Source organism: Nakaseomyces glabratus, chromosome J (genome assembly GCF_010111755.1).
Source record: "Nakaseomyces glabratus chromosome J, complete sequence".
In the NCBI taxonomy this organism is placed as follows: domain Eukaryota; kingdom Fungi; phylum Ascomycota; class Saccharomycetes; order Saccharomycetales; family Saccharomycetaceae; genus Nakaseomyces; species Nakaseomyces glabratus.
Genome location: NC_088960.1, coordinates 60329 through 75746, shown reverse-complemented (window position 1 = coordinate 75746; position 15418 = coordinate 60329). Strand labels below are relative to the sequence as shown.

The 15418-nt window shown below is 39.7% G+C and overlaps 7 protein-coding genes across 7 annotated transcripts; 2 read left to right on the top strand and 5 right to left on the bottom strand.

Annotated features, from left to right (window-relative positions):
• Positions 1-159: 159 nt before the first annotated feature.
• Positions 160-1233, top strand: THR1 (homoserine kinase; the record flags this gene model as incomplete). The annotated part of the gene is made up of 1 exon (XM_447740.1): positions 160-1233. The coding sequence occupies one exon, from the start codon at positions 160-162 to the stop codon at positions 1231-1233; it is 1074 nt and encodes a 357-aa protein (XP_447740.1).
• Positions 1234-1858: 625 nt separating this feature from the next.
• VMA16 (H(+)-transporting V0 sector ATPase subunit c'') lies at positions 1859-2494 on the top strand (the record flags this gene model as incomplete). Its single annotated transcript, XM_447739.1, has 1 exon — positions 1859-2494. One exon carries the CDS (start codon positions 1859-1861, stop codon positions 2492-2494), a length of 636 nt encoding a protein of 211 aa, XP_447739.1.
• A 395-nt stretch (positions 2495-2889) lies between these two features.
• Positions 2890-5841, bottom strand: RPN1 (proteasome regulatory particle base subunit RPN1; the record flags this gene model as incomplete). The annotated part of the gene is made up of 1 exon (XM_447738.1): positions 2890-5841. One exon carries the CDS (start codon positions 5839-5841, stop codon positions 2890-2892), a length of 2952 nt encoding a protein of 983 aa, XP_447738.1.
• Positions 5842-6357: 516 nt separating this feature from the next.
• On the bottom strand, positions 6358-8811 carry DAP2 (dipeptidyl aminopeptidase; the record flags this gene model as incomplete). Its single annotated transcript, XM_447737.1, has 1 exon — positions 6358-8811. One exon carries the CDS (start codon positions 8809-8811, stop codon positions 6358-6360), a length of 2454 nt encoding a protein of 817 aa, XP_447737.1.
• A 665-nt stretch (positions 8812-9476) lies between these two features.
• On the bottom strand, positions 9477-10358 carry YHI9 (Yhi9p; the record flags this gene model as incomplete). Its single annotated transcript, XM_447736.1, has 1 exon — positions 9477-10358. The coding sequence occupies one exon, from the start codon at positions 10356-10358 to the stop codon at positions 9477-9479; it is 882 nt and encodes a 293-aa protein (XP_447736.1).
• A 353-nt stretch (positions 10359-10711) lies between these two features.
• Positions 10712-12178, bottom strand: SLT2 (mitogen-activated serine/threonine-protein kinase SLT2; the record flags this gene model as incomplete). The annotated part of the gene is made up of 1 exon (XM_447735.1): positions 10712-12178. The coding sequence occupies one exon, from the start codon at positions 12176-12178 to the stop codon at positions 10712-10714; it is 1467 nt and encodes a 488-aa protein (XP_447735.1).
• Positions 12179-12899: 721 nt separating this feature from the next.
• Positions 12900-15017, bottom strand: RRM3 (DNA helicase; the record flags this gene model as incomplete). Its single annotated transcript, XM_447734.1, has 1 exon — positions 12900-15017. The coding sequence occupies one exon, from the start codon at positions 15015-15017 to the stop codon at positions 12900-12902; it is 2118 nt and encodes a 705-aa protein (XP_447734.1).
• Positions 15018-15418: the final 401 nt, after the last annotated feature.

Genomic DNA, 15418 nt, shown 5'->3' with positions numbered 1-15418 from the left:
GTTTCTTTAATATCGGTATTAAATTTTTGTCACTCGAGTGCTAGTAAAGCAGTTTAATTGTGTTGTTTCAGCGGTCGTTTTACCCTAAAACTGGTGGAGGAATTAACGCTTTGAAAGCTTGCACAGTCATAACAATTAAAATAAAAACATAATATAAAAATGGTTCGTCACTTTAAGATAAAGGTTCCTGCCTCATCGGCCAACATTGGTCCTGGTTATGATGTTCTAGGTGTCGGTTTGAACCTATTTTTGGAGCTAGATGTTGAGATTGATGCATTGAATGCCCAAGAGACCAACGATGACAAGAACAATTGTAAGTTGAGCTATACTGAGGACAGTGAAGGTTATGACTCAGTACCTTTGGAATCTGATGCCAATTTAATAACAAGAACTGCGTTGTATGTGCTGCGCTGTAATGATATCAGGAAGTTCCCAAGTGGAACCAAGATCAATGTTCACAACCCTATCCCATTGGGTCGTGGTCTAGGTTCCTCTGGTGCTGCCGTTGTTGCCGGTGTAGTGTTAGGTAATGAAGTAGGTCAATTAGGTTTCTCTAAGCAACGTATGCTCGACTACTGTCTAATGATTGAACGTCACCCAGATAACATTACCGCCGCCATGATGGGTGGTTTCTGTGGTTCTTTCTTGAGGGACTTGACTACCCAAGAAATGGAAAGAAGAGAAATTCCTCTGAGTGAAGTGCTACCTGAACCATCTGGTGGTGAAGATACCGGTTTGGTTCCACCATTACCACCTTCCGACATCGGTAGACATGTCAAATACCAATGGAACCCAGCTATTAAGTGTATTGCTATTATCCCACAATTTGAGTTGTCCACTGCTGACTCTCGTGGTGTCCTACCAAAGGCATACACCACCCAGGACTTAGTTTTCAACTTGCAAAGATTGGCTGTCTTGACCACGGCTTTGACATTAGACCCACCAGATGCCAAGTTGATCTACCCTGCAATGCAAGATCGTGTTCACCAGCCATACAGAAAGACCTTGATCCCAGGCCTGACTGAGATTCTGAACAGTGTCACACCAACAGCATATCCAGGACTATTAGGTATCTGTCTATCTGGTGCTGGTCCAACTATCCTGGCCTTGGCTACAGAGAACTTCGAGGATATCGCCGCAGAGATCATCAACGGATTCCACAAGAAGAACGTCAAATGTACCTGGAAACTACTGGAACCAGCATACGAAGGTGTCACTGTAGAACAATTATAAATATACATTCAACACCCCTCCCTCAATATAATGAAATCAAAGGTCCCCTTGGAATGACCGTCAACTCTTTTACACATCATTAATATTTTAGCACGGTATATAACATATTATAAGAACTAATCACTGTAACATTCAAGCATTCCAACCGCTAATAGCATTCAATATCAACGATATGATGCGCTCTGTCAGTGTAACTAAACAGTATAGTCTTCAGAAAGTTACTATTCTTGATGAAATAGCTTATTATACATACTACTCAAATAGCAACTCAAATGTTGCGTATATAATGATTGAAGGTTTTTCCCAATTCGGCCATTTGCCAAAAGTCTAAGACAGCAGTGAGACGAGCAATAATAGTCAATTAGAAAGGAATGCACGTCTTGTAATTGTTAGGGAGACTATAACTGTTTCAGGCTGGAGACGGAATTGTCTCAATTAGAAAGTGGAGTTAACTTGCTCAAACGCTGAAAGTAGAGCTACATTTGCTACCTCGATAACAGGGAACCTACCAGAAATTAAGGAAAAATATTAGGTGGATAAGATAGGTTACTATAGATTTAAAACCTAGAAATTGCCTTGATCTAGAAAAATCTCTACACAAAAATATAAATTTCAACACACAATCATGGCTGTTGTTGCTGATAAGCCTCTTGTCGGCAAGATTAACTATTCCCGCTATTTCTACTACTTGGTGCTATTTGTGGTGGTGGTCTATGCACTTCGCAAAATGTTGACAGGACATGGGTCCGATATTGATATCGGCAGATTCCTGTCAAAAACCTCTCCATATATGTGGGCAAATCTTGGTATTGCCTCTTGTATAGGTCTAAGTGTTGTGGGTGCCGCATGGGGTATCTTTATCACGGGGTCATCTATGATTGGTGCTGGTGTGCGGGCACCTAGAATCACTACAAAGAACTTGATCTCCATTATCTTCTGTGAAGTGGTGGCTATCTATGGTTTAATTATGGCAATCGTCTTTTCTTCTAAATTAACTGTGTCATCGAAGGATTCGCTTTACTCAAAATCTAACCTGTACACCGGCTACTCCTTATTTTGGGCTGGTCTGACAGTGGGTGTCTCAAATCTAATATGTGGTGTATCTGTCGGTATCACAGGAGCTACTGCTGCTGTTGCAGATGCCGCAGACTCCTCCTTGTTTGTTAAGATTCTAGTTATAGAAATTTTTGGTTCTATTTTGGGTCTATTGGGTTTGATCGTTGGTTTGCTGATGGCCGGTAAAGCAGCCGATTTCCAGTAGACAGTTTTGACTTACATTGAAATGTTACTATGGAGAAGTTAATTCCATTTTTAATATGGAAGAGAGCAATTAGACAGTTTTAATCAGTTCTTCGGGGAGAATAGATGTGACTTGGGTTACTTTAATTCTTCCACAGAGGTGATGGACTAGAATGTAGTTTATATAATTTAACTTTGCTGGTTTTATAACAAATTTAAATACTTTTTTATGCATATATTAATAACGCAATATTATACCTAAGGAAATTTACCATATACTTTTTTGTATGCTGCTTAATTAAGTATTTGCTTTTCGATGTATTTGTTTGAAGCACTATATATTAATTAAATTATACATGTTTATCTCCGGATTCCCACGTTGCAGCAAAATTGTTTGTATGAAATGCTCTATATAAGTTACTCTTCTTCTTGGAAGTTAGGATTCTTCTTTAGAATTACAACACCTTCAATGTTATTCGTGTAACTGATATACTCGTCATTTTCAAGTTCAGCTCTTTCACCGTGTCCCAAAAGAACTGGAGTTGATTGTGTAATCCATCCAGTAATAGTCTTTGGTTTACCTGCTTGGCCAACAGTCTCCACAGCTTGGCCAATACGAACATTAACCTTGATTTGTTCACCCTCCTCATTTAATGTGATGATGAACTTAGGTCTTACACCACTGTTTAGCATGTAGAATAGTTGATGGTGTTTTAGAATGAAACTTGGGGATATTAGGCCAACAAGAACTGTCAACAAAGAAGCTAATGTCACTTTGTTTAAAACATGGGCGTCGTTGAATATGTCCATAGTCATGGTACCTTTACCCAAATGTACAAGACCTTGGGCCAATCTAGTTATAAATAAGGCATCTTGTTCTCTAGAGTAATAACTAGCGAGCTGTCTCAATAATTGGGCTAATCTTGCGTTATTCGTACCTACACCACATAGACCCATGGCAAATATAGAGTTCATTGAAACATCTAAATCAGGGTCGTGTGAGAATCGTGTTAAAGTGTCGAATACCTTCATTTGAGGATCCGCAACAGATACAAGACCCATGGCTAGTGGAACCATACGACGAATATGTTCATTACCGTAATGCATCAAATGGCCGAAATGGCGTAGAGACATTTCTTTACCAATTTCTTCACCCATAGTAATTAATGCAATACCAATAACAGCATAAGCAAGCTCATCGTTGGCACCTTCATCCTTACTTTCTTCTTCGTCCTCTTCTTCCTCATCGTTTTCTGTCTTCTCGGACTTCTCAGTCTTTTCTTCTTCATTCTCCTCTTTCTTAACATTGTTCTCCCCTGTGGTTGTTTCATCTTGATGAGAGTCCACTTCCATTTCATTATCTGCACCTTCATTGCCTTGTGGCTCTTCTGCAATTTCATTTTCTTTCTTACCCAAGAAAGCACTAATACCATTCATATCTTCCTGGCTTAATTCCTCATTGTCTTCATCTTCGTCTTCATCGCTTGATTTGACGGCCTTAGGTGTCAATCTATGCAGGAGATCTTGAACCAATAGAACGTCACCAGTGGCAGTATAGGCACAGGAGCTGATTAAAACTTCGATGGCAGAGGTCATTGGGTGTTCTATAGCGTTAATGGTTTCTAAGACATCATCAACATGCTCACCTTGTCCTAGGTATAGCAAACCCAGAGAAAGGGCTAAGAATCTAGCCCATTCTGATTTCAACTCGAGAGGTGTACGTTCTAAGAAATTATCCATAACAGCTGTAGTAATATCACCATTACATGTACCAACAAAAACATGCGATAGGGCTAATGCAGCTATAGCAGCTAATTCTAGTGAATTCTCAGTATTGGATACGACTGGCAACAGAAGACCTAACACTTCGTCATTCTTACTACCTGCAAATGCAATACCTATACCTAAGATAGCAGCTGTGCTGATCTTTGTATCTGAATGGTTGATATATTCTTGAAGTAGAAGTAGCGCTGGTTCTACATCATGGTGAACACCAGCGGAGGCGATACCAATACCTAGTAAACCACCAGCTTTTACTTCAGGTTCATCGACATAGAGATATTTATCTAATTGCTGTAGGCCATCAATATTCCATTGGTAAATGGAACCTATACTTGCCACTGCAGATGTCATACCATCACCTTTCGTTTTGTAGACCCAATTGTCATTATCTGTAATCATTTTATCGTTGCAGTAACCAAGATTCAAGAATGCATTAACAAATGAAGCAGCCAAATTCTGCTGCGCAGAATCCAGTCCGGCGCTGCTGAAAACAGACTTTGAGCTGTCCAAGTGACTCTTATAAATATCCTCAGGAATTTTTGGAGTTAATAAGTTTAGTTCCTTGGCCAAATATAGAAAATGTTCGGACAGTTTAGTGTTACCAATAATTTCTTGTAGTTCTGGATGTTCAAAAGGAACCCTCTGAGCTGCTAGGATGTAGGCCAACTGTTGATGAACTATAGGGTCAGATGTAGCATCAAAAACAGATCTTATCATATCTTCGTTACCAAGTCTAATTGCCAGTGAAAGTGCTTCTGGTAGTTGTAATTCTGATAAGTAGATAGAGTAAGCAGTTTGTAAAAAGGAAATATCCTCTGGAGGTGGAAGTAGCTGTACACAGGCAATCATATACTGGCAAACTCTCTTGTAAGTGTTTTCATCAACAAACTGAGGTAGTTTTTCAATGGCTTCTATCTCTAGTAGTAAATCCACAGCATCTTCCTCACCGTTATGCTTCATAAAATATGGCACTATTTCCAATGACAACTGTAGGATAACATCTTTTGAGAATTCAAAGTTCATGTGTGGCGGTTGTGGTGAAGATTCTGTGGAAGTTGAGTTGTCCTCGGCCTCCTTCTCAACTTGTTCATTATAAACCTCACCAATCTCAAGTGCCAGGTGGCGAACATATTCATGACCCCAACTAGCTATATTCGATGTGTCAGATAATAATCTAAATCTTAGTGAATCATGTTGATGCGTGTCAGAATATGTCATGGCTAATACCGATAGCATATCTGCCAAAGAAGATTTCTGATCCTTATCGGACCATTTGTCATATGCCTTGCATAAGTCAGGGTAGAATGGACGTAGAAACTTGAGAGGTTTTGGAACCGCAGTCATAGAACTTGTAGAATTCTTAATGAATTCCTTCAATTGAGTTAACGTGGTCTCATATAGTTTCGAGTCATCTTCCAGTAAAGTCTGGACTAGCATTTCCAGATCACCCTTAAGCTTCTGGTCTTCTTCAGACAGTTCTTCTTCCTCGTTAGCTTTCTTCTTGTCCTTGTTCTTGGTTTCATCCTTCACCGTTAGATCTTCCGTCTCCGGCTTGGGAACTTCCTCTTTCTTCTTATCAGTACTCATACTCTATAATTGGTTATCCTATGACAGGTAAAATTTCAATGCTTGACAGATAATCTAAATACCTTCACAATGTAACTACTTATTCCACTATTTTCAAAATGAAAACAAACGATACCAATTCCGGTTGTTAAGCAGTGTAGATAAGCGGGCAATGGATTCAAGTAGTAGAATATTGACCTGAACTAATAGGCGCTTACAGATTGTCCGAACCTGTGCTAGATGAAACTTTCTTGGACACTTTTGTTCTTATAATTCCAGAAGGGGGAAGATGGGCCCTTCATTGGAGCTTTTTGCCACTTTTCGTTGTTTCCCACACAGAAAGCCTATATATAACTATGTACGTGATAGTAATATGGGAATATCTTGAAATGTCATATTAATAGTGCTGGCCTATATAGAGTAGTCTAGTACTTATACAGTGCATACTATATTCCATATTTAGAAGTTACATTATAGATAATAGGTTCGTTCCCATTAAGTTTCTTTCATAACAGCTGTGCATCTGTTCTTGTCCAATTATTTAGGGTCAAATTCCCCGTTGAAAGCCTTTCTGGTCCATGAAACGATTCTGTTGTAGATCATATCGTTAGCATTGTGGTATTTGATGGCGTGGTCTGAGTCTGGAAAGACATGCACATCATAGTTCTCAATTGCTTTCAAGTTTAATCTGTCCAGCAGTTTCAAGGTATGTTGGAAATGTACGTTGTCGTCACCTGTTCCATGCATGATTAAGAACCTTCTAGCTTTACCTAAAGCTTCTACATCGCTGACTTTCGATTTCTCATAACCTTCAGGATTTTCCTGTGGAGTATGCATATATCTCTCGATGTACACACTATCGTATAATTTCCAATCAGTTACTGGTGCAACCGAAATACCGAACTTGAAGTTCTCACCAGCGTCTTTCTCCAAGGTCTTCAAAGTCAGGTAACCACCATATGACCAACCCCATAGAGATATCTTATCGGAGTTGACAAATGGTTTTGACTTATAAAGCTTGGCAGCTCTGATTTGATCTTCGGCTTCGTAGTTACCTAAGTTGTCACGTACAACAGCTCTGAATGGTCTACCTTTTAAGCCTGTACCGCGGCCATCAACCACAACTACGATAGCATTTAATTCTGTGGCAATCACTTCATCTAATCCGATGCTGAATCTTTCGATGCATTGTTGTGAATTAGGTCCACCATATGCGAAGAAGAACACTGGATATTCATTCTTCAGCTTGCTGTCGAAGTTAACTGGGAGGATCTCATACGAGTTCACAATAATGTTATTGCCATCTTTATCTTTACCAAGATTTAGCTCTTGGTACGTCTTGCGAGGTCTTGCATAATCTTTAAGGTTATCTCTTATCTTCTTGTTTTCCTCCAGATAGTAAAGAGTCTTACCAATAGAGTTCCCGTGAATATGCTCATCCCTCTTATCGGTGTCAAGCTCAATAATCTTTTGATATGGAACATCAGGACCGTCATATGACAATAATGCAAATCTGGTCTTACTGGAGAAAGAGGCAGTGTATACACCCCTCTTTGAATCGTCAGTGACTTGATGAACTTCTTTTGGTTTGTTGATGTTCACATACAGAAGATGCCTCTCTGTACTCTTTCCTTCTCTAGTACCAATGAAAAAGAGGTTCCCTGTTTTTGAGTTGAATGCTAGTGTACCATCGATAACCTCCCATTCACCAGAGGTTAGAACTTGAGGGTATTTTGAGTCAGCTGGACTGAAATATACTAGGTGATTGTAACCATCAATGTTTGCAACATCGACATAACCATCTTCAATGATACCCATATTTTCATCCTTGGCAATTCGCAAGGTGTTATGAGTTATCTCCCACCAGCCGTCGTCAGCAGGCTCTTTTCTAGCAACCTTTGCATGTTTGGTATCGGCGTTGAAATGTAGAACTAATCTGACGTCAGATGATCTATCGGAGAATTTGGTGACAAGAGAGGACTCACTTATCCATGTCACTTCGGTTATTAGAGTAGAATCAGACTCATGGTGGCTGCTTATATTCAATGGGTAAGTAGAGTCATCGTTAAATCTGTGAACCCATAAGTCAACCACTGGATTTGGAGTACCACTTTTTGGGTATTTGATAGTTTTAACCTCTGGGTACACATCATCTTCCTTCTGAGCATAGTATGGAATGGAAAATTCTCCAACATTAGTTTCATCTGTCTTCAAAAAGGCCAGGTAGTCACCATTAGGTGACCACCATAGCGCTCTGTCGTTACTGAACACTTCTTCTTCATAAACCCAGTCTGGGATACCGTTGAAGACATTTTCATTGCCATCATCAGTGACAATGATGGTTTCGTCTGTCTTCGTTGAATAAACGTAAATGTCATTATTTTGTACATAGGCAACATCCACTGAGTTTGGCGACCAGACAGCCAATGCAACATTTTCGGCCAATTGATCAAACTCAGCCTTCTTAGCGTCATATAGGAAGTATGTGCCGAAATTTGAGTGTCTCCAATTCTTAACAGTGCTGGATCTAACGAGCAACTTGGATAGATCTGGAGAAGCTATGATGTCATCTGCAGTGTAATTTTTACCATCGTACTCGAAAGTCTTCTCTTTCAGAAGTACATCCTCGTAATCTTCATCTAGCACAGATTTAATCACAAACTTATCATCAATCTTTGTGGCATACAGACCCATGTCATCGTCAGAGCCCTTCTTCGTGCTCTTGATCCATTGTAAATTATGTCTAGTTGGCTTGAATGTACCGTTTCTGATATTGTCAAAATTGATTAGCAGCTTACCATCCACAGTGGTATTGGATGGCAACTGGTGTCTCTTGTGATCCTCTTTCAAAGGCGTCACCATCTTCAGCAGCAAGACGCTACCCCAAACTAGGAGTACAAGCAACACCGCAAACTTCAGCATCCTATCGACCACAAAGCGCTTCTTCCAGTAGAAGGCATCATCTCTGATCCGTTCAGGTTGTTCCTCCATAGTGCTTCTTGAGCTTAAAAATAACTTTTTTCTAAAATCTTGGAAGACCAAAGAAAACCGAAAAAAGTGCTTTTTGGGCAAGAATGTTCAACAAATTATACCTATTGACCAGTAATTTGTGTGAGCTATCAACAATGAGTCAAGTCAATCAAGCAAAAAAAAACTACTCTACCACAGACCTCTTGATTTTTATATTTGCACTTCTCCCAGTCAATATTAGGACCGAGGAAGGGGTGAAATGAAAGATCAAATTGTAGCAACTATTAAATTTGTGCCGTGGAGATCTTGGCAACCGAACACTACTTTGATACTCCCTAATAGAATCAGTTAGATCACAAGGTATAAGGAGTGTTGATCCCAGTGCAAATTGGCATATCAATTGCTAATAACCCATGCCATTTCGCATTGCTATTTTGGTATTCCAGGAAACTCGATGTGGAAGGGGTCTCAAACCACCCCCTATATTGTGATATACGTAAACATCACATGATTATTGGAATTCTGGGTAATAATAGCAATATTATTCTGCCAGAGCTATTTATCTGTGCCCTTTGAATGCTATTATACTGTTTTTTATATGGTAATAAACTTACAAGGCTGGTGTTTTATGTATTCTTATCTATTTCTTTATCTCATGGCCACAACAGGTGAATGTTGTAGCATTTCTAAACTCTAACTGTGATGGTACCATCAACCACGGTTACTGGCACACCACCAATTTTGTAGACAGGTTTCTCGTTGTCTAAGTTGATCTGACCAACAATTAGACCATTTCTGTTCAGTCTGCCTCCTTGGGTGATTTTCACATTTGTGGTTTCCTTGTATTGGAACCGCTGTTGCAAATGGCCAATGAATGCAGCGGCACCACTGCCACATACAGGGTCCTCGGGAACCGATAGCACAGGTACAAATGCTCTCATCTCCCATTCATTGTCACTACGTGGACCAGCAATGATGACACCTGAGTGGTCATTGTCCAGGTTCAAGAGTTTTAAGTTCTGGAAATTTGGGTTGATGTTGTAGCAGGTGTCAGCGTCTTCGACCAAGTATACTACCCACTGAGGGCCCGAATCAATCATCTGAGGCCTATGTGTGTATGGATGGCCCACAATCTTGGTATATTCTGCAATAACTTCGTCACTAAGCTCTGTAGGAGCAACACGAGGCGCAGAGAAAGATACGATACCATCCTTGATCTCGATGGGTACTAACCCTGCAGCACATTCCTGGTGAACAATATAGTTCCCACTAATTGGCTTACCGACAATATCCAAGTATGCTTTACATGTGCCGACTGTTGGATGACCAGCAAACGGTAATTCACTTACCGGAGTAAAGATCCTGACTTTATAGTCAGCTTGAGGATTCTGACTCTTGTATATAAAGGTGGTCTCTGAAAGGTTAGTCCAATTGGCAATGGATTGCATCTCCTCATCAGTCAGGTAGTTGCTCTCATCTAGATCAAGACAGTTAATCACTGCCACTGGATTACCCTTAAAGGGCTCGCCACTGAACACATTCACTTGCTTGAAAGGTACTTGCAACATTGGTTAGACTATTACCTCAAGTTTTATTGACAATGACTTCATATAACTAAGAATTCTGATCGAATAGTATCTCTTTATGTACTTTTAGCCAAGTCTGCTTTGTCTGAGGTAACTATTCATCGAAATGAGTCAAAGCTGGCCTATCATACCTCACTAAATGTTCAGGAACAAAATAGAATATTCTAACAGGACCCACACGGCATCAGTGAAGGCTAATAGTTCGATTGCATCTTTTCTGGGATCTATATTTGCTCTGTAACTGCATGTGAAAACGGTTAAACGAATTAATGCATTACCTAATGGTTGTAGAAAAATATATATGTTATTTACTTTGCATGTCTCTCTATCTCCAATCATAAATATCTCCTATCCAGTCCAAACTCCAACTCGCGTTCTAAATCGAGGAAGGAATCGTTGTTCATGGAGTTTCGATCAGATGCGGATGGGAGTCCCATAGGTGATGCCAGAATGTTCTCTTGAGGTCTCGGTGGGAAATCTGTATCATGCTCAGGTAAATTATCTGAGTGGATTCCAACGAATGATTCCTGTAGTTGATCCGGAATAGTTGAGTTCTGATTTGGTGTCTGTGTCAAAAATTCTGGTTCCTGTAACAGATCATGAGACCCATTATTATGTAAACGTTGTGGGGATATATTCGTTGGGCTTGTCTGTTGGTAATTCTCGGGAGATCCTTGTTGTTGTTCGTCTTCTTGAGATTTGTCATCCATTAAAGGTTGCCTTACAAATTCCCTGAAACTTTGTACCTCATCAACAACCATGCGCTTTAAATCTTCCATTTCGTTCACGCTTTCGAAACTGAATTCAAACTTTTCGTTACACTCAGGTTCATCAGCTGGGTCGTGCCATATGGTTAGATATGGATGCTCTAGTGCCTTATCCACAGTTATTCTCTTTTGTGGATCAAACGCCAGCATTCCCTCCAGGAGATCTAAAGCATCTTCATTCGCATTAGGGAATAATTCAGAAAATGGTATCTTTTGTATGTATCCAAGTTGGTGAATATAATCTTGGACATTCTTTGAGCCCACTCTCCTTAAAGTTTCATCAGGTGGTGTACCTAAGACCTGTAAAATTCTATTCAGTTGATCAACGTAGTCCTTCCCCTTGAATAACGGTTTGCCACCTAAAAACTCTGCTAAAATACAACCTGTTGACCAGATGTCAATGGCCTTTGTGTAACCTTGGTAACTTAGCATGATTTCAGGTGCTCTATACCACCTGGTCGCCACATACTCAGTTAAAAATTGGTTGTTCTCTTCGGGATTCTCACTATAACCTCTTGCAAGCCCGAAATCACAAATTTTAAGTTGGCAATCGGCATTCACCAGCAAATTACCTGGTTTTAAGTCACGATGTAGAACGTCAGCTGAGTGGATATATTTTAAACCACACAAGATCTGATATGTGAAACTCTGGTAATGCGCATCTGTTAGTGCTTGCCCAGATTTTATAATCTGGTGCATATCACATTCCATCAGTTCTTCGTATAAATAAAGGCCATTTATAGACCCATCTGGGTAGAATACGATATCCATATCGTAAAGACAGGTAATGTTCTTATGTCCTCTAAAATGTCTCAGAAGCTTCAACTCTCTGAGCGATCTTTTACACAGAAGTGTTTTGCTGAAGATGTTGGTCACTTTCTTGATAGCAACTGTAGTCTCCTCGCTTGCCTCTGTGAACCTGGCAGAACACACTATACCATATGCGCCATGGCCAATCTCTTTGATCAATTCGAACCTCTTATCAATGGTGAAGTCCTGGTTAAAGACCTTAAATGTCTGTCTCTCAACGTCCATTATATGATTTGTAGGATACGCTAGAATTTCTTTTAAAGTTGTAGATACCTGGTTGTATACCAATGCGTGTTAATGAGACCTTTTTTATTTACTACTGTTCAACAGTTAATAAATGGAAGGGATCAATATCTTTAGTTATAACTTATCAATATTCTAATTGCTTTATAACAAATGACATAATCAGCTCTGCTGAAAACTCTATCCCACTTAGCAATCACTGAAACAAGGCTTCTGGCTTCTTATTCTTTTGAAAAGACTTCTATTTATAAATCGCAATTTAATTTCAGTGATCAGTGTGATTGTCCCCCGGAGGCATAGAGTACTTCGCAATCTCCTACGTAATAGCATGAGTATTACCAGTTTGACCCCCCGTCCAGCCACTGATGTTTCTTCGAGTGATAAAACATCATCGAAAAGTTTGTTCAAATTCGTGAAAGCCTCCTAAACTTTAAGATTGGGCATCTAGGCATCACTACGCCTACTTTTACAGTCACAGCTAGTTTGCCGTTTTTGGTGATTACGTATAGTCAACATCCCACATTGAGTATATTGGGCATATGTAGAATCTATCGGACACATTAAGGATTACCTCTATTGAAAATTAAGAAAGTCTATCCTTGGTATATGTGCATTGCTATGTGTAAGCCTCATTGTAGAAAAAAAATTCTGGAGAAATTTATGTGTCAATGGTCTCATTCAAAGGGTCTTTCAAAGAGCCTTATCAAGTGTCAAGAATTTCCAATTGACGGTAGAACTCTTTAACTTTGGGATCAATGCTTATCTTCTTGGGGTTAAAGTTCAGAACTTGTAGGGAGTCCATTGATATTGCTCTGGAAAGCGCCACATATACTTGGCCTGATTCGAAAATATTCTTCAAGTCGACTCTTAAACGTTGTATAGTTTGTCCCTGGGCTTTGTGTATGGACAATGCCCAGCAGAGCATCAGAGGTAATTGGTTACGCTCGAGACCAAGTTTATCACCTGGTATATCGACAGGAAATCTCTCAGGTAGCATTAATTCGTAGTTGTATCTGCCGTGGTTGAGGGACCATTTTACATATGGGAATACTTGTTCTTTGATGGAGGTCGTCACAGCGTCATTTATCATTGTCTGTAACTTGTGAAACCTTTCCATGGGCCTCATATTCACTTCTTTCATGAATCTCTCACTGCTGGCTATGTCAGGCCGAGCAATTACTCTGCTAACCAACCTCATGTCGGTTATTAAATCTTCATCAAGTGGTGAGCTACCGTAAAGCTCTTTCATTCTTCTAATCAGCTTTTCTGTTGAAAAGAACAAAACTCTTCCCAATGTACCGTTAAACAGCTCAGACTCTGGCTTATTCTTAAGCATCATCACCTGGGCATCTTCTTTTAGAGTTAGTTTCTTTTCGGCCATAACTGAGTTGTCTAGCATGTTTTGGTAGCTAGGTGGAGCAACATCCACACTCTCATAGATTTTTGCCTCTCCTGGTAAAGCTTCTAACTGGCGCGAGTTGGATATATCAACTTCCCTTCTGGTAGGAAATAACTCAGTTGGGGATATGCCATCTGGATAGTAAACATCTCTTCCTAAGGACTTGATTCTTTTGATCATGTCGTTTTGTAATTCACCATACCTAATGGCGTTAAGTATATCAACAAGCTCATTATCCTGTTGTCTAAAGACTTTTGTCAAAAGGATGGTCTTCTGGATACATTTCTTCCACATCTTACTGTCAAAACAGAAAACTACATTTTTATCGTCATCTTTCTTGGACACAGGTGGTAATTGGAAGAAATCACCTGTTAAAACTAATTGAATACCACCAAATGGTCTATCATTATTCCGTAATTGTTTTGCGACAGCTTCTAATTTGTCCAAATAATGACCATCCAACATGGAAATTTCATCAATAATTAGAACTTTGGTATGCCTCCAGATGGCATACTGGTCGTGATATCTTCTTATTTGTCTCACTAGGTGGTCTACTGATTTATTACCAATGCCGCATGATGACCATTTATGCAGTGTAGATCCCCCAATAGTATTTGCAGCAAGACCTGTAGATGCGGTAATAGCAATAGATTCTTTTCCATACATTGAACTAAGTTTGTCTATAATTGTCCTCAGAATAACTGATTTACCGGTACCTGCACTACCTGTGTAGAAAACATTCATGTTTTTTTTAACTACGTAGTCAACCACAGTCTGTTGCTCTTTAGTTAATGATATTAACGGTTTCCCATAAGGAGATGAAGTGGACTTCTTGTTGCTGTTTTGATTAGGTGCTTTCAATTTTCTAAATTTAAGACCAGAGAAATTGGCCAAGTCATTATTTGTATTGATTAGATTATTATGCTGCCGCATGGCAGAGGTATCCACAGAGCTCGTGAAGGATAGTTGTCTCTTAGCATCTTGGGACTGGAAAGTAGTAACTTCTCTAAACTCATCATCACTTGATAGGACTGTTGTAGTACGCTTAACTGGCGATAAAGACATCGATGAGTTTGATCTAGTGAAACTTGGCATTCTAGAGAGACTTGGGGTCTTAAAATTGTTAATCTCCTGTGGATTCATCAATTTGCGAAATTCGTTCTGTGGATTACAATCCTCATCATTAAAGGATCCTTGAAACGTAAATAAGTTGCTCTTAGTCAATGTACTCCGCTGTTTCATAACACGTCCACTGCCAAAACTTGTACCATCTGATCTGCTGCTCCCTTGTGATGAAGGTAAAGTACTATGGGCCTGGCTCCTGGAACTGCTGTTAACAATCAAAGATTTACTCTTTGCAGCTTTAAAGAAGAACGAGTTTATGCTCTTCTGTTTTGGGTCTTTCTTCGCCTGTCTCCTCATCTTCTGGTAAACCTATCCCGAAACGTCGATGTCAGCTACTAGATATAGTTCAAAGACCTCCATACAACTGGCTGCGAAGATCAAAGTTCTCTTATCTTCTTACTCGGATGCCCAAGCTCATCGCATCGCGCGCTAGTTCGCGTGTTTTCATTCTGGGCGGAACATAAAAAGGCGACGCGTCTCTAGAGCTCATCGAGTCTGTTTTTGATTACAATGATACCAGCCAAGGATTTTTTTGTTCCCAATGAGTACTGAACCATATAGATTGTTGATAATTTTATATGCGAATGGTTTAGATGTTAGCTGCCTCTATAGCTACCTCATTATCTGAGTATCCTAGGTAGTAACTAGTCGAAGTGGAGCTTTATTCAGGAGGAGGAAATGAGAACAGCAACAACAAA